This window comes from Lontra canadensis, unplaced genomic scaffold (genome assembly GCF_010015895.1).
Source record: "Lontra canadensis isolate GAN:19392208 unplaced genomic scaffold, GSC_riverotter_1.0 scaffold53, whole genome shotgun sequence".
Taxonomy (NCBI): domain Eukaryota; kingdom Metazoa; phylum Chordata; class Mammalia; order Carnivora; family Mustelidae; genus Lontra; species Lontra canadensis.
In genome coordinates this window covers 13,661,322-13,685,303 of record NW_022631047.1, presented here as the reverse complement: position 1 = coordinate 13,685,303, position 23,982 = coordinate 13,661,322, and the positions used below count along the sequence as shown (strand labels likewise).

The following is a 23,982-nucleotide window of genomic DNA, read 5'->3' as shown; positions in this document are numbered from 1 at the left end:
TCTTCAAGTGATAGAACCAAAGACAGCGGCACTAAAACCTTATCTGTTTTTCCATCTACATCCTTTTTTAAGCAAATTGCTGTGCATCTGGGGCAAAATAATTACAAATGTCTCTGGACAGCCTCTGGAAAGCCAGCAGATCCTATCTTCGTATATAGCATCATTCTGATTCACCCAGGACAAAGGAAAGAACTCAGGTTTTCACATTTGTGTTAAAGGAAAATGGTGACTGAACTGCCAGTAGGAGATGCTTTTTTTTTCTTTTTTAAAGCCTATGATAACAGATTATAGTTTCTTTCACTAATAAATTCAACCCCAAATTCCCAGAGGGATCAGTCTTGGGCTTTTGAGGGACATATATAACGGATGGTTCTTCCTTTTGTTCTAACACTTAAGGAACTGACTTTTTATTAGTTACTGTTTTGATGCTAGGCATCAAACAAAAAGGTTATTAAATCATAAAATTTCAGAGTAAAACCTTAGTAATTGTAAAAAACTACAGAGACCATGGAACAAGTAAGTAAACCGAGTCATTAACAAAGTTATAAATGTGGTTTTAACAAGAAATTATAGAAACTAGAATCTTTTAAATTACATTTTTATTGAAAAAGTTGATTTATAGATTATTTTTTAAAAAGCATTTTATTGGTAAAATAATGATCTTTCATATAAGGATCACTAAAGTTTCACTCACTCTTACCAACGTGGCACCTTTATTTTCCTAGATAAACATTTTACTTAAAAATAGCATCTCTAAAAGAAAAAAAGAAAAAGACAAAGACTAGGGTCTCTAGTGCCCTCTGGTGAAACTTACTGAGACTGGGTATCCAAAAAAGTAATTCGGCTCACAATGGAAGAGTTAAATAGCAGAATTACTATCTGTTTACATGTGACAAATTGTGATTTGCTGCCTTGGGCAACCTCAGAGGATGCCTTGATCTCAGGCAGAGTTTCAACTTCCGACACCCAGTCAAGCTCATAGCAAAAAATACTTCCTTCTGAAATTTTCATCATCACTGCCTTCTTAAAAAAACAAAAACTGTCATCATATTATAAATGGGAGAAATGATGTGGGAAAGTCTCTAAATGATTCAGGTTATAATCCAGACCGAAAACACAAAAAAGGTTAACAGGACAGCAAAAATGATAGCTAAAGCTTAGCATGCAAGAAGGGCTCTTTTAGCGGTCCCCAATTCCTAGCCCCATCTTCTTAATAACGGAAACCACGATTCTAGCCGGCTCTGTGCATAGTTTCTGGGAGAAAAGGACCTCTTCCTCAGATTTTAGGAAGCAGACCTATTCCAGACGAAGGCAATGGCTAAACGTAAATGTCAACAGAGTCTAAGTTCATTCTCCAGACCAAAGACTTTGGACTTAAGGTTCTTCAGTTCTCCTTGCAGCTTATGTGCCCGTCTATTGCTGTCACGCACCTCACACAGAATGGCAAGATCCTGGTTTCCCTGGGCATTCAGTGTTGCCTAGAGATTGGGGAAAAAAAAGAAGAAACGATTATGGCACATTCCAGGAGAAAGAAATCAGTCATAAAGACTAGGCTATGCTGGCTCCTTTTTGGCAGACTTTTAGCACATAAGATAAATTCAATCCTTAGCTTGCTAATGACTAAAAGAAAGAAAATGTAGAGTAGAATTAAAGCAGAAAAGGCAGGAGACTCTGCTTTTCTATATGATAGTAAAGAAGCCATAAGATAGAGGTCAACAAACAATAATGAGTAAAAACAGAGGCCAATATAAACGTTACTGGTAAATTTGCCAAAGAACGGGAAAAAAAGTTTCTCTTCTGTAACTAACCTCGTTTGGCACATAGCAATCATTTAGGATATGTGGATTACTGCTTAAATCTAAGAAGGATTCAGGGCGCCTGGGTGGCTCAGTGGGTTAAAGCCTCTGCCTTCGGCTCAGGTCATGATCCCAGGGTCCTGGGATCGAGCCCCACATCGGGCTCTCTGCTCAGCAGGGAGCCTGCTTCCTCCTCTCTCTCTGCCTGCCTCTCCCGCTACTTGTGATCTCTGCCTGTCAAATAAATAAATAAAATCTTAAAAAAAAAAAAAATCTAAGGAGGATTTGGAGGCAACCTGAATTCTAAATAAAGCTGTGTTTGAGGGGAGAAACTACTTCATTCCTTACTCGCTCTCTCTCCATTGGTAAAATAGACACAGTTCTTTTCATCTGCTTCTTGATCTGGGAAGGAGGAAGCTTTCTGCTAAGTTTAACTCAGATGGAAGTACGATGGTGCAGACTAGCAATGATTTCAGTCTACTGTGTCCTCCCTCTGCTGTGTACTTAAGCTGCTTTTAATGAGACTTAAAGGATGTCGATCTGCTAGGGTCTACCACCAGGGAAACAGCCCATCTTTCTTCTGAGGAGCCCTCATGACAATGTTTCCTTACCTGCACCCCTTTTCCCCCTCTCGGTAATTCAGGATCAGTGATTACCTTATAGAGGGTTTGCTCCAAGTGTTTCAGCTTTTGCCGGAGAATCTTAATATCAGTCTTAAAGCCTTCTACTTCCAGGACGCGACGATTCTCCAAGGCCTCATAGCGTCTTGTCATCACCCGTAAACGCTTCCCCATCTTGTTGGTGCGATCCTAAATATAGAGACATGGCAAGGCATTTGTAAAGAGAGGGACACATTCCCGGAGCATCTGTGCTTCCTACCCCATCAGAAGTAGCAGAGAATTTGTACCTTGAAGATCTCTCTCCTCACTCCCTCTTCCTCACGAATTCGGGCAAGTTCTTCTTCTAGGGAAATGCACTGCTCTTGATACATGTTGGACAATTTTTTCTCTTGAACCAACTTATCCTTTAGGGACTGCAGGTCAGAGGGAAAATAAAATTACAATTTTGGTAATTCAAATAGTACTTAGGCAACCAAAGAAAGGAAAGAAATGATTTCCATTAAGTCTAAAACGAGCTAAGGAACAAGATGGCAAGGAAAGTTGGAGAACATCTGAAAGTCTCCTATTTCTAGATGATTCTCTTAACCTTTTCCTGAAGTGTCCACAGTAGAAATTCTTTAAAATAAAACAAGTATTTTGAGCTCTGAGAAGGGTCAGATAATGGAGCTTAGAACTATACCAAGTAGGACATGACAACATATGTTTTGGCACAAATTTGCTCTTCTTTAAATAGAAACAACAAGAACACATAATATACATGTTCCATTGAGCAGAGGGAATGATAGATAAAAACCTTAATCAGCTCATGTTTCTTCCTTACACATAATCCTTCAAAGACATACAACACTTAGAGCTAAATATTCTTACCAGGCATGTAAAGGCCCTGGAAGACCCTCCACGACTGGCTGCTACCCACCCTCCAACCTCTCTGCTTACCACTTCTTTCTTGCTTATCCCTGCATGACCACAATGATATTCCCTCTCTTCCCAGGACATACTTCAGACTTGCTCTTCCCTCTGCCGGGAATGTTCTTCCCCTAGGTCTGTATGGCAAGCTCAGTACCATTTTATAGGTCTCAGCAACAATATCAGACTTCACAGAGGGTCCTTGTGCTTCCCTATAAAAGCCGACTTTCAGCAACTATATAAAATCTTCATATAATCTTTTCAATTTCTTAACACCATTTTTTTTTAAAATAAGCTATCAGTTTCTCTGTTTTGTTTCTGTACCCTCACCCATGAAAAGTTTTTACTTATTCATTTGTTTCTGTACCCTCTCACCTATGAAAGTTTTTTTTTATTTATTTATTTATTTATTTATTTATTTATTTATTAAATAGTCTCTACACCCCATGTGGGGCTTGAACTCAAGAGACCAAGAGCTGCATGCTCTCACCACTGAGCCAGCCAGTCCCATCTTCCCTCCCCACCCCCAACCCATTAAAATGTAAATGCCGCAAAGGCAGACCTGGTCTAATTTATCTACTGCTGCAGAGCCTAGCCCACAGTAGGAGTGCAATAAATATCTGTTAAATGAATCAATCAGTAGTTCACTTTTCTAAATCCCTAAACACTATAATGATAAGCTACTCTTTGAAACCTAGTTCTTGAGGCTGCGGCTGTTGTTGAAGCTTTCTGGACTGAATGGCTCTTGTATTTCAATTCTCAGGTTCTTTGGAATTCTCTGAGTTCTTTCAACTTTTCCAGAAAAATTAACAATTTCTGTAGGACATAAGAAAACTACCTTAATATATTCATTTTGGTTATGATGAGTCTCATGAATGACTGGCCAAACTTTTCCAATTTTTTCTTCTTTCTTCTTACACTGCATGCTGTATTGCTTAATCTTCGACATCAAATGATCCTTTTCAAGCATCCACGACTTCTCTTTATTTTGGCTTTCAAATCTGAGTTGCAAAAAGTCTTTCGTGCTCTCATAGAGAAGTTCTTGGGTGTGATGGAGACTATGAAAGAAAGTACAAATGTGGACACCATGTTTAGGGGTACATATGGTACATAGTTACTCAAACGAAGGGAAGATGTGGGTTCTTTAAAAATTGTGCAATACATAAATTCTATAAAATATCACTAGCAGTATTTAAAAGACACAATCTAATCACTGGTAAACTTACATGTTTTACTGGACAAAGTGTAATGTACCTATCCATGCACACTAATTCACAGACTGGTCTTTTTTTTTTTTTTTTAAAGATTTTATTTATTTATTTGACAGACAGACAGAAATCACAAGTAGGCAGAGAGGCAGGCAGAGAGAGAGGAAGGGAGGCAGGCTCCCCGCTGAGCAGAGAGCCCGATGCGGGGCTCGATCCCAGGATCCTGGGACCATGACCCGAGCCGAAGGCAGAGGCTTAACCCACTGAGCCACCCAGGCGCCCCTTTTTTTTTTTTTTTTTAAAGATTTATTTACTGGGCACCTGGGTGGCTCAGTTGGTTAAGCCTCGGCCTTTGGCTCAGGTTATGATCCCAGGGGCCTGGGATTGAGTCCAGTATTGGGCTCCCTGCTCGGCAGAGTCTACTTCTCCCTCTGCCCCTCCCACCCTGCTCATGATCTCTCTCTCTTAAATAAAAACATTATTTTTTAAAAAGATTTATTTATTGGGGCACCTGGGTGGCTCAGTGGGTTAAGCCTCTGCCTTCGGCTCAGATCATGATCCCAGGGTCCTGGGATCGAGCCCCTCATTGGGCTCTCTGCTTGGCGGGGAGCCTGCTTCCCTTCCTCTCTCTGTGTCTGCCTCTCTGCCTACTTGTGATCTCTGTCTGTCAAATAAGTAAATAAAATCTTAAAAAATAATAATAAAATTTATTTATTTATTTGAGAGAGAAAGAGCATGCGCACATGCATTGGGTGGGAGGAGGGGCCGAAGGGGAGAGAGAATCTACAGCACACTCTCTGCTGAGCGTGGAGAACAATGCAGGGCTTCATCTCACCACCCTGAGACCATGACCTGAGCTAAAATCAAGTTAAGTTGCTTAACTGACTGTGTCACCCATGTGCCCAACGTAGACTGGTCTTTATATTTTCCCAATGCTAATTCTAGTTTATATCATTAAAAGATTTACAGAAATATCTACACAGAGCCTGCACAAGTATGGAATATATTCCCTGACTGAGGGTGAACACAAGTTCTAAAATGTCAAAAATAGTTTTGGTTTTGCTATGCTGTACTCCACATGTAAACTGCCTGGTATCAAAACTTGTCCTTTCCTCAACATCAGTTTCCTCCATGGAGAGATCGTGACAACTTTAGCCCATTTAGTTTCTCCATTCTTTGAAATTCTTTACCAGTTTAAATTTCTACCCCTGTGGTCTAATTTAACATTTGCTCATAGACTGTGTCGTGTTTTATTTATTTTAATTTATTTTACTTCATTTTATATTTAAGAATTTATTTATTTTTTTGAGAGAGTGAGTGAGAGAGAGAGAAAGCACAAACAGGAGGGGAGAGGGAGAAGCAGACCCCCACTGAGCAGGGAGCCTGACTCAGGGCCCAATCCCAGGACCCACAACCTGAGCTAAAGGCAGATGCCTAACTGATTGAGCCACCCAAGTGCCCTTGTCATGTTTTAATTGTCAACAGGCATAATTTCTTCTCTTTTTTTGTTTTTTAAAGATTTTGTTTTTAAGTAATATCTACACCCAACATGGGTCTCAAACTTATAACCCCAAGATCAAGAGTCGTGTGCTTTCCCAACTGAGCCAGCCAGGCGCCCCAACATGCATATTTTTTCTAACCTGAGTGAAAGCATATCCCCTATTTATCATTTACTTTTGCCTTGCTATCACCATATTGTCAAGAACAGTACCAAATACTAAACACACAGAGAGTACTAAACAAATTCCTGCTGACTATTGAGATTTAGGAATAAGCAAATTATGTTTCTATCTTCAAAAAAGGATATCCCTAAGAAGTTAGCAACTCATCAGTTTAACATCAATACTTTCTAGAAAAATACTGTATCAAATAATCAAACTACTTGCAAAGAATATTAAATACCATGAGGCAATCACTGTAATTTTCCACTGGCCAAATAATGTCAGAGAAACTTAGTTCTTTTCATGAGTAATAGGATACACAGATAAGGGGAACATGAGTGCATAATGTAGGCACAAAGCAGGGTAACTGTCACCAGACGAATGTATACATATACTCAGGTTTATACGTATATGTATAAAAAGAGACTGATTCAGTTACCACAAGATCTCTCGTGCTTTCACTGAGTTATTTTATTCTATTTTACATTATGTTCTCGATTACAAACTGAGCAAGAAACAGTCTTGTTAATGTATAAATGGTATGAAAATGAGACCCAAAGGACAGTCATTAAAGGCCTTGGATTTCATGCCATTCAATATCCTTAGGATGATCTATCTAATGTAAGGGAATGATTATATGCTCAGATGGGCAGATAATGCTAAACTAGGATGGTTATTAATCTGCTAGAAGACAGATATAAAATTACAAATTACTTTGACAATTTAAAAACACTGCTTCCTTAAAAACAATTAAAATCCAATGAAAAGTGAACATGCTATGTGTAAGCACGAAATACTAAACATGAAAATGAAGATGGAGATGTGCTGGCCACATGAAAACATATTATACTGTGTTAAAAGAAACAGAGTCTGTGAGGTGCCTGGGTGGCTCAGTGCGTTAAGCCTCTGCCTTCAGCTCAGGTCATGATCTCAGGGTCCTGGGATCAAGCCCCAAATGCGGCTCTCTGCTCAGCGGGGAGCCTGCTTCCTGACCCCCGCCCCACCCCCCGCCTGCCTCTCTGCCTACTTGTGATCTCTATCTGTCAAATAAATGAGTAACATTTAAAAACAAAACAAAAAACAAAAAACCCGAGTCTGTAAGAGGCAGAAAGCATTTTCTAGCCCGTATTGGTCAGAGATCTTAATTTAAGAATCACATCCAATTTTAATCATCACACTTTTTTTTTTTTTAATAGACTCCACGCTGGGCATGGAGGCCAAGGCAGGGCTTGAACTCATAACCTTGAGATCAAAACCTGAGCTCAGATCAAGAGTCAGATGCTTAACTGAGGCCAGAGCACGCCCCTGGGGAACAGACATAACTCCAATAGGTGGTGATTAGTGCCAACGGAGGCAGGCGAGTCATCAGAGGAATGCGGAGGAGGAAAAATTAAATTCTGCCGGGGGAAGTGTTCAGAGAAGAGATGACCATGCACAGCCAAGTGCCTGCCACACAGCAAGGATCCCATAAGCAACAGACATGAGAGGTCAGACTGAAGGACAGGTTAAAACACAGCAGTAGAGGAAGAGCTAAGACTGAAAAGGTTAATTTGGTGCCAGATGACGAAGATTCTAATAATTCATGCTGAGGCAGCAGGACTTTATCATGAGATAAATGGGAAGCTATCATATGTTTCTGAGCAGTTGGTAACTCCTAATGGAGCAGTTGGTAACTTCTAACTCAGAACAGTGAGGAAGAGTGTAGAAGGCGGTGGGGTCAGTGATAGGAAGAACAGTTAGATTACTGCAGGGATGTAAATGACAATAGAGCTGGGGGACCCCTGACTGGCTCAGGAGGGGAGAATACCCAACTCTTGGGTCTCAGAGTCACCAATTCGAGTGCTATGTTGTGGGTAGAGATACTTAGAAAAATATAAAATCTTAAAAAAAAAAAAAAGAATAGGTTGAACCAATGTGAGAAGAATAGAGGGAGAGAATGGCCTGGAGAGGTTTCCCAGGCTCATCATACTCATTAGGGCTCAGAATTCAGGAATAAGAGAGTGGGGAGTTCAAGATAACTCTAAGGTCAGGGAGCTTGGGAAACAGGATGGATATCTTTAAACTAAATGGGAAAAAGAATGTAGTAGTAGGTTTGAGATGGGACAACGAGATGTTTCTTGGGGAAAGAAAAAAAAAGTCTGCTTCAGTCGCGGTAAATTGGAGGTGTTCGAACATTACGGAAGAGATCTGTACAGCACAGTCTGGGCACTGGAACCGTTAAAAAATCTGAGGAGGGTCAGACAGGTAGAAGAATCAAGCGAGGTGCTACAGAAAGCAAAGAGAATTAATCTCAAAGAAAGGGAGCTCAGAGGTACTGAATATACAGGATGATACTAGTTACAACGGGCACTGTAAAGAGATTATGAAGTCAGTGATGACCTTAGAAAGGGCATGCTTGGTAAAACAGCGGGGATGAAATCCGACTGCAGAAAGGTGAGGAAAGGCAGGCAGGCAGGTGCAGAATTCAAGCAGTGAGGACAGAGAGTTTGTGGTTTTTGTACAGGTACGTAGTCTTTTTCCCCACATTCGTGAAGGGCCAAACAAAAGAAAAGGTCCCTACTGTACTGGGCTGCACTGGATAACCTGTCGGTGGATAAGAGAACACTTCTTCACCACTAAGGTCAGGCTAAAAGTCAGGTGGGTTAAACGGAGCATGGGGGGTACTTGGCAGCGATCCAAGAAAAGAATCAACAGCACTCCTGCAGAAGCCCAGACACCCACCTACACAGAGGCAGGGGTGTCTGACAAAGACGAACTTTCCAGATCCCTTTCAGTTGCACAGTGCTATGCTGCTAAACTGCTATGCTGCTAAACTAGACAGGACTGTTAACTTCCAAGCCACTCAGAAATATTTACAGATCTGTCAGGTGCAGCTTTCTTGAACACTCACTTTTTGGTAAGCTCTTTGATTTTGTCCTGATTTCTCTGGTGATGAACTTGTATTTCCTCAATGCGAATCCGTCTGTCTTCCATGAGCCCTTCAACTTGCTCTCTAGAAAGCTTGGTCTGCTCTTCCAGCTGAGCCTGCAGTGATTCCACCTAGAGAGGCCAAAAGGGGTGAGGTATCCACTTCTGTCTCACTTCCACTTATTTCTTACCTCAAAAAGTGTGTCTTTCTCCAGAAAACTTTAGAAAACAAACCAAAAAAATCCACAAACAAAAGCGCGGCAGCGAAACAAATAGAAGAAAAGTCTTAAGTGTACTCCTTTTCATTTAATGTCTTACACATGGGTTAGGCTACACAAGAGCAAGCTCTGTTCACACCACACAGGATCTGCATCACACACAAAAAGCTGGAAAATCCAGTTTCCTCTACCCTAACATTTTCAGCTTTTCACTATCTCCCTTTTGGGATTCTTAGGACTATCTCCCTTCTAAGACTCCCTAGTTGCATAGAAATAGAATGACTCCTTTCTTCATCTTTTAATTTAAAAGGTGAAGAAAAATCAGTATCGTTATTTCCTTCTCTGATTCTGGTTGTCATGACTCCCAGGGGAGATACTGGCCAAAGGCAGAAACTGTCATTTAAAGCAAAAGACCCTAGTAAGGACAGGAACTTGAGTGCACCTAGAAAAAAAACCATGGTTGCAAGTGTTCCACAATTACCAGGTGGTAGAAGGATGATTGGTGACTTTAGAACACATGCACTAAATAAACGGATATACCCCTACTGGTCAATCTATCAGCAGAGACAATTGTAACTCTCTGCGTATCCCTTAGGCCACAAAGGGAATTCTTACTATATGATGGTTTTGTTGGGTAGGGCTAGGGATAGCACTTCTAGAATGTCTGAATAGAATAATGGTTTTAAAACATAAACTCTCAGAAATTAGGAACAACCTAAATTTTCTTAATCACTTGATGCCTAGATATATGTGCGCAAGGCCGTGAAAAAAATGAAATCTTGCCATTTGTAATAACGTGGATGGAACTAGAGGGTATTATGCTAAGCGAAATAAGTCAGTCAGAGAAAGACAATTATCATATGATCTCAGTGACATGAGGAATTTGAGAGGCAGGCAGAGGATCATAGGGGAAGAAAGGAAAAAATGAAACAAGACGAAACTAGAGAGGGAGACAAACCATAAGAGACTCTTAATCTTAGGAAACTGAGGATTGCTGGAGGGGAGAGGTAGGGGTTGGGGTAACAGGGTGATGGACATTGGGGAGGATGTGTGTTGTAATGAGCACTGAGTATTATATAAGACCGATGAATCACAGACCTGAAACAAATAATATATGTTAATAAAAAAAAAGAAAACATACACACACACACACACACAAAAGGAAAAAATAATATGTGTGCAAGGAGATGCTTATATGATAACAAAGATATGTTACACAAAGCTAAACTTGTGGACAGAAACTGTTCTGGTCTGCTTTACCTGTAGGATAAGTGTTTGTATGTCTCTCTGATACTGCTCAGAACTTTCTTCCTTCTCTCTCATTGCTGGTTTTTTTTTGTTTGCTTTAGAATCTAAAATAGAAAACAAAAATTAATCAAGACCTTTACTTAGTTTTTCTTTTGGCTATTCGAGCATCAGCAGACTTCTGCAGAGGAGTCTGATTTCATTTACCTAGAAGAGAAGGAAAGGAAGAAAAAGGAAAGCATACAATGACTATAGCAATACTTTTTCAAATGAGAATCTCTCTAAAGGAACTCTGCTAGGATGTCTCCTGAATAATAATATTCATCTTTCTAAAGAATATACTAAATTTTCCTTTGAAGTTGTATGTTTTCTTCATAAAATCGTATTTAATCAGAAAAGATAAGGAATAAGGAAAAGTAAGTCTAAATATTTGGTTATGATGGATCACCCAATTTTCAAAAGACAAGATTATTTTAAAAATAAGAAACACTAAAATTACACTGAACAAAATTCCTAGGATGATTCAAGAAGCTCACTCTAAGAGAACAGATCTTAAAAGTTCTCATCACAAGAAAAACAAATCTGTAACCACTGTGGTGATGAATGTTATCTAGAGTTACTGTGGTGATCATTTCATAATATATGCAAATATTGAATCCTTACATTAGATACTTAAATGTAATGTTATATGTCAATTACATCTCAATTTTCTAAAAAAAAAAAAGGCAAAGAAATAAAATTGGGATTTCCATTAAAAAAAGGGGGCAGGGGGAGACTGAGGCTTAGAAGCTAATTAACATTCTGTGATCCCAGAAGTTATCCAAATCTGTTTTATTACCTATAAGCATGTTTATTATGTATTCTTTATTCTCCTTTATTAAAACATCACGGGAAGGTTAAAGGAAAAAAATCTCAGTGAGATCTTAAACCAGCAGGGACATCAATATGAACATTCATTATTACCATATAGTAGAAACAAAATCTAATTATTTGACTGTGTTCTTGAATTCTGCATCAACGAGAATTTATAGCAATACGGCTGGTACCTGCTCTGAAAGCTGAGGAAGATTCATTCTGTTCACATATACCTACAGCCTGGATAGTCTTGGAGTGAATGCTGACCTGAAGAAGCAAAAAACCAAAAAGTACAGAGTTAGCTTTCCTATAAATGCTGTATTTCACTTTTTAGCTTTACTTCTATAGATCAAAACACTACTCACAAATACAATTGGTCAAAATTACCATAATCATATAAGGATGTCATGTGCGAGGGACACTAAAGTGGACAAAACTCAGTGCTAGTGAAATAAGCTAAAAAATTAAATTTCAGAGTTACTTAATACTATCTGCTAAAAGAAAGGGGTGGGGCATCTTTGGCAAGGACCTTTAGGAAAATAACGGGAATACAAAAGCATGCATATGTAGATATGTACAAAGATGCTCACTGAGGCAGTTTATAGAAAAGTAAAAATAAAAAAAACTATATATACACACAAATATTTCTATATGAATGGGAAAAGAGCTTTATCTCTGGGGATAAAAGAGACTGCCACTTTTATATGACAGATTGCTGAAATCTGTTTTTCATAAAGACCATGTAGTACTTTATTATCAGCATAAACTAAGAGAAAAAAGAAATCTGAGTATTGCGAATTTGCTCCCACACTAAGTCAGCTCCTGCTTTCCTCTCTAACCTCACCTAAAACATCCACTCCTCTGCGCTTTAAGGTTTCCAAACAGTGAAATGATGCCACTTCCCAAGGTTTTTTTTGGGGGAAAAAAGTAAATGGAAGCACAAGGCTCTTTGTAATTATAGAAAATGCTTTGGAGACTTAGGGACTAAGACAGCTAATTCTCCTTCTATCTTCTTTAGCAAGTACCAAAATTGGTCTTATTATAGACCCCAGCCTATTTTTTTTATAAAAAGTAATGCTTACCATGCCGTACCAAAGATTACTTACTTTGTTTGGAGGCTCCTTATAAAAATAGGTCACTTCTCCAGTGTCTGTGCCCACAAGAGCCAAGAGATTCTGAATCTTTTTCTTGTCTTCTATCTCCCTGCGATTCTCAAAAGAGAGTAACCACACATTGTGTTCAGAGGAAATAAATTTTTCTGTTTAAAGGATCTGCTTTCTGATTTATTTTTAAGACAATGGCAACATCAAATTAAAATTGAATAAGATTTATTGAGACCTTGGCTCTAATTTTTAAAACATCAGATATTTATATCCAGAAATTGAGAGAGGGGACCACAAAATAATTTCTTAGTTGGTTCTAGAAGAGAGTTATAGTGGATGCTGGAGTACCCTGCTCAGATTCCCCTCTTCAGCACTAATGGGTTCATTCCTCCAACTGCTAGCAATGTTGCAAATTGTGGCTCACAGCTGAATCTCTCTCCAGAATTGTCCTCAGTCAAGAGGGACTGCCTTAACCAACTGTATACCCAGTAGACTGGACCCAGGGCCTGGCTAATGAGAGGGCAGGAAAGTCCAATTCCCTTGCCTCAATTCAGAATACCTCTGAAGGGCCATCCCAGCTTCAGTGCACCCTGTGGCATTGGCTGAGGTCTTCTGTAATTAATTAAATAGTTCTACTGCTGCCCAATCAGACTTTATTCCTTCATAGGTGGTTATCCCTGAAGGGACTCTCCAAATAATCTCCTGCAAGCAAATATCCATTACAAAGTCTGTTTTCTGGGGAACCCAACCTAAGACAGTTGGTATCAGAAATGGACCAAGGAAGCAAACTCTAAAATGAGATTTCAGAGTCTGTGATATGGAGATGGTTTATAGAACATAGTGTTCTTGTGGTGCCTGGGTGGCTCAGTCGGCTGAGCATCTGACTCTTGATTTGGGCTCAGGTCATGATTTCAGGGTCATGGGATCCAGCCCTGTGTTGGGCTCTGTGCTCAGCACAAAGTCTGCTGGAGGTTCTCTCTCTCTCCCCCTCTCCTTTGGCCTCACCTCCCGTTGTGCTCCTTTTCTCTCTCTAAATAAATAAAACCTTTAATAACAAACAAACAGTGTTCTTAGGGGCAAAACAGACAGGTGGTTAACAGGGTACAGCTTAAAAAATTAAAATAAATCAAAGATGGGCTCCTGGGTAGCTCAGTTGGTTAAGCGTCCAACTTTTGATCTCAGCTCAGGTCTTGATCTCAGGGTTGTGAGTTCAAGCTCCACACTGGGCCTCACATCAGATGTGGAGCCTACTTAAAAGAAATAAATGAATAAATAAAATAAAATAAATCAAAGATGAAGGGAGGCTAAGGGCAGCATCCTACGCAAAAGCACAATTTCTGATCCATTTTCCACACCTCAGCCAGCGTAAATATTATTACTTGACAAAGAAGCTGATTCCCCAGGAGGTAAGACTTGGTGACACCACAGCAAGTACACGATAATGCGTCCCCTAGTCTTTCCCCAAAAGACCCATGGCCATTTATTTAAGTAATTATACACTGGAGAAAAGGAAATACAAAGGTAATTCAAGGGGCGCCTGGGTGGCTCAGTGGGTTAAAGCCTCTGCCTTCGGCTCAGGTCATGGTCCCAGGGTCCTGGGATCGAGCCCCATATCGGGCTCTCTGCTCAGAGGGGAGCCTGCTTCCTCCTCTCTCTCTTGCCTGCCACTCTGCCTACTTGTGATCTCTGTCTGTCAAAAAAATAAAATCTTAAAAAAAAAAAAAAAAAGGTAATTCAAGGACTGATAGATCCAGGGTCTGAACTGACATTGATACCTCCCATTATCATGGCCCTGGAGTATATAGGAACCATGTAATCAATAGAATTTTGTACCAGGCCCAGCTCACAGTGGGTCCACTGGGTCCAGACCCAATCAATTGTTAGTTTCCCCATCTCTAAATGTATAACTGGAATAGACATATTTCGTAGTTGGCAAAGCCTCCAAACTGGTTTCTTGCATCTGGGTTAAGGTAAGAGGAAGACTCCAAAACTGCCCCTCTCCACCCCTGCCAAGATGGAAGATAAAGACTTAAAAGATGTAGGGGTCAAAGTCACCATCAAATCCCCATTTAATTCACAGTATGACCTATGCAAAACCAGAAGGATAACAGTGGACTACTACCAAGGAGGTCAAGGAGGTCCCAATTTCAGTCATTATCCTAGAAGTAGTGTTTTTGCTAGAGTAGATTAACTTGGTTTTAGGTACATGGTATTATGGATACTGATTAAGCAAACGCATTCCTTTCCATTCCTAACAGGACCAGAAATAGTTCTCATTTGTGTGAGGTGAACACAGCACACTTTTACAGTCTTTCCATAAAACCATGTTAACTCTTCTGCATCATATCAAATAAGTCTAAAGAGACCTGGATCTGGCCATACTACAGATTTCATTAGTTCATTACTAATGATATCAGATTAAATTAGATTGGATAGACAAGAAATGGCAGATGCATTAAAACGCTTGGGTAAGATACATGGGCTTGAGAGGGTTGGAGTAAACCTTTCAAAGCACCTCAGTGAAGTTTTAGGGGTCTGATCTAGGCATGACCAGACATTTCCTTCAAAGTAAAGGACAAATTACTGTGCCTTACCCTTACCAAGTAGAAAAAAGGACTCTTCAAATCTCTTAGAGACCACATCCCATACTCTGGGATACTGCTTTGACCCATATATCAAGTGACATGAAAGTTGAGCTTTCAGTGTGGCCCAGAGTTGAAAGGAAATTCTGCATTAGGTCAAGGCTAAAACTATTAAGGAGATTGAGTCGATAATCAAAAACCTCCTGAAAAAGACAAACTCTGGACCCGATGTCTTCACTAGTGAACTCAACCAAGTATCTAAAGGACAACACCAATAATTCTCAAACTTTTCTAAAAACTGAAGAAGAGACAACTACAGACCAATATCCCTCACGAACACTGATGTGAAAATCCTCAACAAAATACAAGCAAACCAAATTCAGGAACATTAAATGGATTACACACCATGATTAGGTGGGATTTATTTCTGGAATCCAAGCATAATAGTTCAGCATATGAAAATTGATCAATGTAATATACCACATTAGCAGAATGAAAGGAAAAAAACCACAATCATCAATTGATAAAGAAAATTCATGTAACAATATTCAAAACCCTTTTATGATAAAAACACTCAACAAACTAGCTAAAGAAGGAAACAACCTCTACCCAATAAAAGCCATGTATGGAAAACCCATAGTTAACATCATACTCAATGGTGAAAGACCAAAAGTTTTCCTCTATGATCGAGAACAAGACAAGGATGCCCATTTTCACAATTTCCATTTAACACAGTATTGGAAATCCTAGCCAGGGCAAGTAGGCAAGAAAAAAGGAAGAGACATCCAAAGTAGAAAGAGAGAAGTAAAATTATCTCTGTTCACAGATGGCATAATCTTATATGTAGAAAACTGAAGGGTTCCACAAACAACAAAAGCCAAACCAAACAAACCAAGGAGATCCCACTAGAACTGATAAAAGAGAATTCAGCAAAGTAGCAAAATACAAATTCTTCAAGCAAAAATCAGGTGCATTTCTATACACTAATGGTGAACAATCTGAAAAGGAAATTAAGACAATAATTTGCTTTACATTAGCATCAAAAAGAATAAAATACTTAGGAATTAAAAAAGAAAGTGAAAGACTTGTATACTAAAAACACTGTTGAAAGAAATTAAAGAACACACACATAAATGGAGAGATGCCATGTACATGGATTGGAAGACTTGGTATTATGATGTCAATATTACCCAAAGCAATCTACAGATTCAGAGCAACTCCCATCAAATCTCAATGACACTTTTTTCAGAAATAGAAAAATCCACCCTAAAATTCATATGGAATCTCAGGGAACTCAAAATAGTTAAGACAATCTAGAAAAAGAACACAATTAGAAGACCCACACATCTTGATTTCAAAACTTACTACAAAGTTACAGTAATCAAAATAGTGTGGTACTGACATAATGACAGATCTTTAGACCACTGGAATCAAACAGCCCAGAAATAAGTCCCACATATATGGTTAAGTGATTTTCAACTTTCAATGGAGGAAAGACAATCTTTTCAACAAATGGTGCTGGGAAAACTGGATATCCAACATGCAAAAGAATGAAGGTGGACCCTTACCTAACACAATATACAAAAGTTTATCTTAAAATGGCTCAAAGACCTACCTGTAAGAGCTAAAACTCTAAAACACAGTTAGGGGTGCCTGGGTGGCTCAGGTGGTTGAGCACCTGACTCCTGATTGGGGCTCAGGTCATGATCTCGGGGTTTGAGATGGAGCCCTGTGTTGGGCTCTGTGCTGGGCATGGAGCCTGCTTAAGATTCTCTCTCTCCCTCTCCCTCTGCCCCTTCCCCATACCCATTCACAAGTGCTCTCTCTTAAAAAAACAAACAAGTAAACAAACAAACAAAAAACTATAGTGATACTGGATTTGGCAATGATTTTTTAAATATGAATTTGAATTTGAATAAGGCCTTAAAAAGCAATGAAATTTTATACATGCTACAACATGGATGAACCCTGAAAACATCAGGCTAAGTGAAATAAGCCACTCACAAAGGGACAAATACTGTATGATTCTACTTATATGAGGTCAAATACATAGACAGAAAACGTAACAGTGGTGACTAAGGGCTGAGGAGGGGTGGTGATGAGGAGTTATTGTTTAATGGGGACAGAATTTCTATAAGGGATGATGAAAAGTTCTAGACCTGGACAGCGGTATGGCTGCCTGATAACATAAATATACTAAGCGCCACTGCACTATGCACCTGCAAATGACTAAAATGATAAATTTTATGTTACGTATATTTTATCACAATTAAAAAAAAATTTAGTAGTGGATCCTGTGGAACACTGCTCAGATGCCACCTTCAGGACCTAGACATCCATCACCCAAGAGCTGAGTCCTTCTGCAGGAACTGCCCTAGGCTGACAGGGGCTGCCCCTCTCAAATTTACATCCCCTCCCTGGTGACAGCTGACATCCAATGAGTGATCACTATGGGGTACAAATGGTCAACCCCTTTGCCTCTGAATGGCTGTCCTGGCCTCAGAGCTCTCTGTGCAGTTGGCTAAAGCCTCTCCTACCACAGAATCACAGTTCGAATTCTCCCTCTGCCCAAATTTGCTCATAGATATTATTGCTGAGTCCCCCAACTAACCATCCTTGTATCCATCTCGGAGTCTGCTTCCTGGGGAACACAACCTAAGAGAAATGTATCTTGTTTAGTGTGATTTAGAAATAGAACTCCAATATTTCCCTTCTCCCACTGGGTACCTGATTCTCAGTCGGTCGTTTTCTGAGTAGAGGCGTAAAACATGTTCCCGTTCCTGGAAGAGGCAGACCTGTATATCGCTTAGAGCTTTCTGCAATTCCGCAATCTCTTCCTCCCTCTGCTGCAAATCCCATTCTAGTTTATGCTGGGGGGGAGAAAAGGTAATTGAAAAGATACTGCACTTCGTGGGAGTATCTCTGATTGGATCTGGTATATCAGGTCATGCAGAAATATTACAGAGTGGGGGCACCTGGGTGGCTCAGTTGGTTGGGCACCTGGGTGGCTCAGTTGGTTGGGCACCTGGGTGGCTCAGTTGGTAGGGCATCTGCGTTTGGCTCAGGCCATGATCCCAGGGTCCTGGGATCAAGCCCCATGTCAGGGTCCCTGCTCAACATGAAGCCTGCTTCTCCCTGTTCCCCTGCTTGTGTTCCCTCTCTCCCTGTGTGTCTGCCAAATAATAAAATTAAAAAAAAAAAAAAAGAAATATTACAGAGTGAATGGTTTCACCAACATGGAATTCAAATGACAACAACAGGTTGTGTACAGACTTGAGTTTAACAGCTGCAGGGTGAGTGGGATGTTTGCCTATAACATCAAAGCTCTTGTATCTTTCTTTTACAGATTACAGAACCCTGTAATGCCGTATGATTTACCTGTTCTAGTCACACTTTTTTTTTTTTAATGCTTTCTATGTAATAAGGATTAAAAAATTTTGGAAAAACACAGATAAAAAGGTATGATTCTTGCCCACAGAGTTGAAGAATTTTGTTGGGTGGGGGGAGAGACATGCAAACAATTAAATGAAATAGTTATTTCATGAAAGAGCATGCATAGTAAAATGGTAGACGGGAAAGTACAGTAGAGTAAAACCTCTGCAGGTTTTGGGAAGTCAGAGAACACAGGCAAAGCTGGAACTTGAAAAATGAAGACTGCTACAGACAACCAGAAGATGGGTACTCTTGGGAAAGGGCGAGAAAGACCGAACCATCAGAGCCCTAAGTGTCTGGGTAACCCCAAGTATTTCAGTATTGCTGGAGTGGACAGCGAGAGGCAGGGAGGGTAAGTATGAGGCCCCAGGCTGGATACTGGTGTGGAGGACACTTTAATAGTTCAGGGGAGACATAATGAGAGTTGGAACCAATGTTGAGGGAACAGTGATTAAGTTCTTGGAATGGGTGCAGTGACATTTAGGAAGCAGAATCAAGAGGACTTGCCAAGTGACAGAAGTAGGAGCTGGGGAGAATTGCAGGCAATGATACCATTTACAGGACATGGAATAAAGAAAAAGCAAAGAGATAAGGAATGGAAGGAGGGGAAACATCAGTGGTAACATCATGTGTGGGTAGGGTAGGAAAGAGAGAGCAGTTCAGACACGGGCGTGTTAACAAGGAACTCTGGAGAAAAGTGAGTCCACATGAGTTATTTGGTGTCATCACCTCATATATGGTAGTAGAAGGCATGAATACAATGAGACCATATATGGTGGAATCTGGAACTTTGATACTTAAGACTAAGGAAGGGGGGTGCTGTTGATGGAGACTGAAAAGAACCGGTCAGAGAGGTAAGACAGAAACTGGGAAAGGAAATCAAGAAAGGACAAGTCTGCAGAAAGGAGAGATCAATAGTGACAAATACGGCCAAGGCCATGAAGAGAAGAGATCATTTTGACTAGCAGGTTCCAGAGACCACAGGGGGTGAATTTTAGTGGAGCAATGAGGATAGAGACCAAACTGCAGTCAAGAGGTCATTGAGTGGGTGACAAAGTCAAGCTATTCTAAAGGTATGGTTGAGAAAGAGCCACCTACATAAGAGAGAAGTTAGAGGGGAAAGTCAACTACAGAAGGGTGTTTTTTTAAGTTGGGAAAGACTTGAGTAGGTTTATATACTGAGGACCAAAAGCCAATGTCAGGCAAGAAGTTAAAAATAGAACACAGGGGCGCCTGGGTGGCTCAGTGGGTTAAGGTCTCTACCTTCGGCTCAGGTCATGATCTCAGAGTCCTGGGATCAAGCCCCGCATCGGGCTCTTTGCTCAGCAGGGAGCCTGCTTCCTCCTCTCTCTCTGCCTGCCTCTCTGCCTACTTGTGGTCTCTGTCAAATAAATAAATAAAATATTAAAAAAAAAAAAAAAGAACACAAAGAGAAGAGAGATGATGAAGCAAGGTTTCTGAGGAGGAGAAAGGGTTGGGGGTCAGGGGGACTGCTGGATCAGTGCAGCTTGAACAGGCAGAGACAGCTCGTCCCCGAAGCAGTAAGAGGAGACATGGATGTAGACGTAGGTAAATTGTGTGGATGGGCAGGAAGGGAGCACATGTGTGATAGCTGGTGTTTCCTCCATAAACTTGGAAACAAGATGGCCGGAGAGAAGAGGACTAAGAAGGGGTTGCAGGCTGGTGGAGCGCGAAGGTATGGTACAGGTGTGCACAGGCCAAGAAAACTGCTGTATAGTGACTAAGGATACAGATGGACAAGTTTATCATGAATTTATTCTGTAATGATATGTAACCATGTTAGGACAATGGTTCTCAACTGGGGGCGATTTTGCCTATGCCCCAGGAGAAACTGGGCAACGGCAGGCATTTTTGATGGGTCATGAACTGGGGATGGGGGAGGATGGGAGAAGAGGTGTGCTACTGGTATCTGGTGAGTGGAGGCCAAGGGTGCTACTTCAAATCCTACAATGCGCACAATAGTCTTCACAACAAACAAGTACCAAGCCCCAAATGTCAATAATGCCAAGGTTGAGAAATCCTGCTCCAAGAGAAGAGGTGGTAGGGAACTTGACGAAATTCTAGCTAGGGCTTGTGCTATGCAAGCAAGGCAGAATAAGCAAGGGGTCCCACGTAGGCAGTACAGTTTCTGAAGTGAAGCCCAGGGGAGCCTGGATTAGAAAGGAAGGATGTGAGTTCAGAAGCTGGCAGGCAATGCTTAGAAAACTGAACTGTCAAGGAGCTACAGAGCTGACAATGAAGTTAAATGAAGTCAGGTGTAAGGGGGTGAAAGATCTAGCAGTACACAAGAGACTCAGATATAAGAGTTTTAGAGGTCCAGCAGCTGGGGGAGATTATGACCTAGTGAGGGACCCAAAGGGTGGATAGGTAGCTAGGCTGAGGCAGAAAGGAATAAAAAAAGAATTTCTTAAATAAGATATCTGATTATGGTACGAGCTGGCACTGCTCTCAGAAACAAACAGATTCAGTCAGCCCTAAAAGGGTACAGCGCGTCATCCCTTTCACCTGCGCATCACAAGCTGCTTTGTAGAGTTCCAGTTTCTTCAGCAGGTCCTCATTTTCTTCCTCACACTCGGTCATCCTCTTTTGGTAATATTCCAGAAGCTCCTGAGAAGGGCAGAGGACAGCCAGACGATCTTCCGTGGAAGGCAAGGGAGTCGACTCCATCGAATCCAAGAAAGACATTCTCTTCCACTTGGTGGGACCACTGAAGCCACAGGGAACATCGTGTTTGGAGACAGTCGTCGGCCTGTGAGAAATCAAAAAGGACATAGTCATTCTACGATATGAGACACTGTAATTTCTTAAATAAAAAAGTTGATGTTCTTGAAGTGCCATAATTAAGGTGCTCATAAACCTTCAAGGTTTGATGTTCTGGGTTAGTAAGTAGTTTTATGAACCGGTTTCCAAGTATTAAAGGCTTATAGCTAGATTCAAAACACATGTCAAAAGAGTAAAAAGATCATTAAAAATGAAGTATTACCCAAGTAAGACCCAGTAATAACAGAAAATTTAATACTATTAAGACACAGAACAAAAGAACACATTCCACTGTCTAACTTGACACTACAGAGAGTAAGTTGGCAGAATCTAGTAAAACCGCCATCCCTCTTGTCCTAGAGAAACTCATGCATATGTGTACAAGGCAACACACATGAAAATGTTGATAGCAACATTATTTGTAATAACAAAACCGGTAAACCTTCCAGACATCCACTCAATAGAGTAATGGATAAAATTGTGGTATATTTATATAAATGGAACATTACTCTAAGTCATTAGAAACAATGGATTAGAGATATCCAAATATCAATGAATCATTCAAACAACATTAAGTGGTAAAATGTATGTAGAGGCATATGTAGAAGATATTGCCATTTAAGAATGGAACTTGCCAAATGAAACTGTTTTTAGGAACAGGTACATGTAAGTGGCAAAATTATTAAGAAAGGAAATGACAAATGTAAGATTCAGGATTAGAAGATATAGCCTTAGTTAGTAACCACGCAATCACACCAGCATCAGAACGTTTAAATTACGCACACCAAGACTAGACAAGACCAAAGGCTAATGAAAGGCTAGGCAAGAAGTTCTATTTGTTTGTTTTTAGCAAACAAGAGCGTTCAGCTGAATCAATGCCAAGTCAGAAAATAAATGGTGTGGAAGTGGAAAAACCCTGTGAAAATTAATCCACTTTGGCTAACTCCCTGCAGAAACTTTATACTGGATTCCCAAAGCTGTAGTTAACAATGGAGATGGTCAGCACCTTTAATAAGTGTGTATAGAAGAGATATTAAAATTCACTTTCAGCTAGCATGAAGGGAAAAAAAAAATCCTAGTATTTTCTCAATCACTAAAAGCTCGTGACAGAAATGTTCTTTTACTTAATGTTTCATGTCTTCAAAGGGAGTTGCCTTGTAAGCACTCTGGATGCTTACCAGTGGATGAACTAAGAGGTCCTGCTGAGCTTTTGCAGTGGAGAGTTGTGGCAAAGAGGATGAGGAGGAGGATGTCTGTTGCGGGAAGCTGAGGGCAGAACCAGAATTAAAAGTCCCCTGCTTATGCGTGCTGATTGTTTCCTCTGTAATCCAGGATCCACGGGCACTATACCAGGCCCATTCAAACTGCCTGGATTCGGGTATCAACATTTACTATGTCCCAGTTTTGAATCCTAATGGCACTTAATAAGAATAGATAAATGACATGTAATATAGTTCAAATCCAGAGGTTGGAAACATGCTTCTAAAACCTTTCTAGTTTCTCAGCTAACTTATGCTTCTGGCTACAGAACTCTTGATTCTTTAACAACTCGCAAATAGGCAAATGTCTTACTTTCTGTAGACAGGAGTACGCACTGGGGTAAAGTTCATGCTGTCCTCTTCACACCTGTCAAATACACAAAAATTCAGAATGAAGGGTCAGGAACAGACCTGAAAAACAAAAACAAAAACAACAGTAGAGGATACAAAGACAGGTTCCCTTTCCACCATCACATGCTGGTGAGAATGTGATGCTCTACAGTGTAGGATTCTTTAAAGTGGTTCCAAATCCTGAAAATCTATGACTTTTGAATCTTCATAAGGCATTTATCATTACTATTTTTGAATAAAATCATTATGGCACCTAATGTTTGGATGGAGAAGCACACACAAAAGAAAAGCCTCCTTAACATGGAGGTTGTCTGCAGCAATGCAAAACGAATTGACAGTCCTTTTGCTGAAATAGGAGGGAGATGCAGAAAAGTTCCTAACAAGGGACGGTAAATGGAAATTAATTTAATTACATTATACTTAAAATAAATACAAAGCCACCGACATCTGGTGAACTTTATCTATTGTTTCATCTTAGAGAAAGAAAAAATTACTTTCAAGCTTTGTAAGGTCCACTTACAATCTCCATTCCAATTGCTAACTTGGGGCTTGGGTTCCTCTATTTGAATAATCTTATCACAGAAATTTTCATGCAGATAACCACACAGTCAGGGAGGGAACAGAAGAGAAGGAGAGAAGGGGGAGAGAAGAGGAGAATAAAGGGAGAGGAGGGAGGAGAGGAGGGACGGAAGGGGAGAGTTTATTTTATTAGCTTTGGGGAATGCTGGCTTATCAAGAATGCTTTGTCAACCCATTCTGATCTTGGGCACGATGATGTAATATTCTGTTCTTGTGCTCTTTTAATCTGTATGTATCTGTTTATAATCTTCAGTCCTTTGGAGAAGAATTTCATGAACAAGAGTGAAGAGATCATCACTCTTTTTAATTCTAGATCATTTTCCCACTTGGAACCCCAGGATGCCTCTGCACCTCCTCCTTAAAACCTTTCTTCATTTGCCTTCTAGGACACCAGAGGTTCCTGGTTTTCTTTCTTCTTCAATGGTCATTAAGTTACTGCCTTCTTTTTTATCTATACTTAGGGCCTTGGTGACTATATA

General features: G+C 40.2%; 1 protein-coding gene across 2 annotated transcripts; it reads right to left on the bottom strand.

Moving 5' to 3' along the window:
* Nucleotides 1-611: 611 nt before the first annotated feature.
* Nucleotides 612-22,940, bottom strand: CCDC77 (coiled-coil domain containing 77). 2 transcript variants are annotated; one of them, XM_032874918.1, is made up of 11 exons: nucleotides 22,887-22,940; nucleotides 21,060-21,303; nucleotides 17,829-17,971; nucleotides 12,523-12,619; nucleotides 11,608-11,683; nucleotides 10,577-10,668; nucleotides 9,082-9,230; nucleotides 4,161-4,380; nucleotides 2,704-2,829; nucleotides 2,453-2,605; nucleotides 612-1,478 (listed from the first exon to the last, which is right to left on the bottom strand). In XM_032874918.1, the coding sequence occupies exons 1-11, from the start codon at nucleotides 22,922-22,924 to the stop codon at nucleotides 1,332-1,334; spliced, it is 1,485 nt and encodes a 494-aa protein (XP_032730809.1). In that variant the 5' UTR covers nucleotides 22,925-22,940; the 3' UTR covers nucleotides 612-1,331. The 2 variants fall into 2 exon arrangements, with proteins under 2 accessions (XP_032730809.1, XP_032730810.1); XM_032874919.1 differs by lacking the exon at nucleotides 22,887-22,940 and having other exon boundaries at nucleotides 613-1,478; nucleotides 12,523-12,627; nucleotides 21,060-21,172.
* Between the last annotated feature and the right edge of the window lie 1,042 nt (nucleotides 22,941-23,982).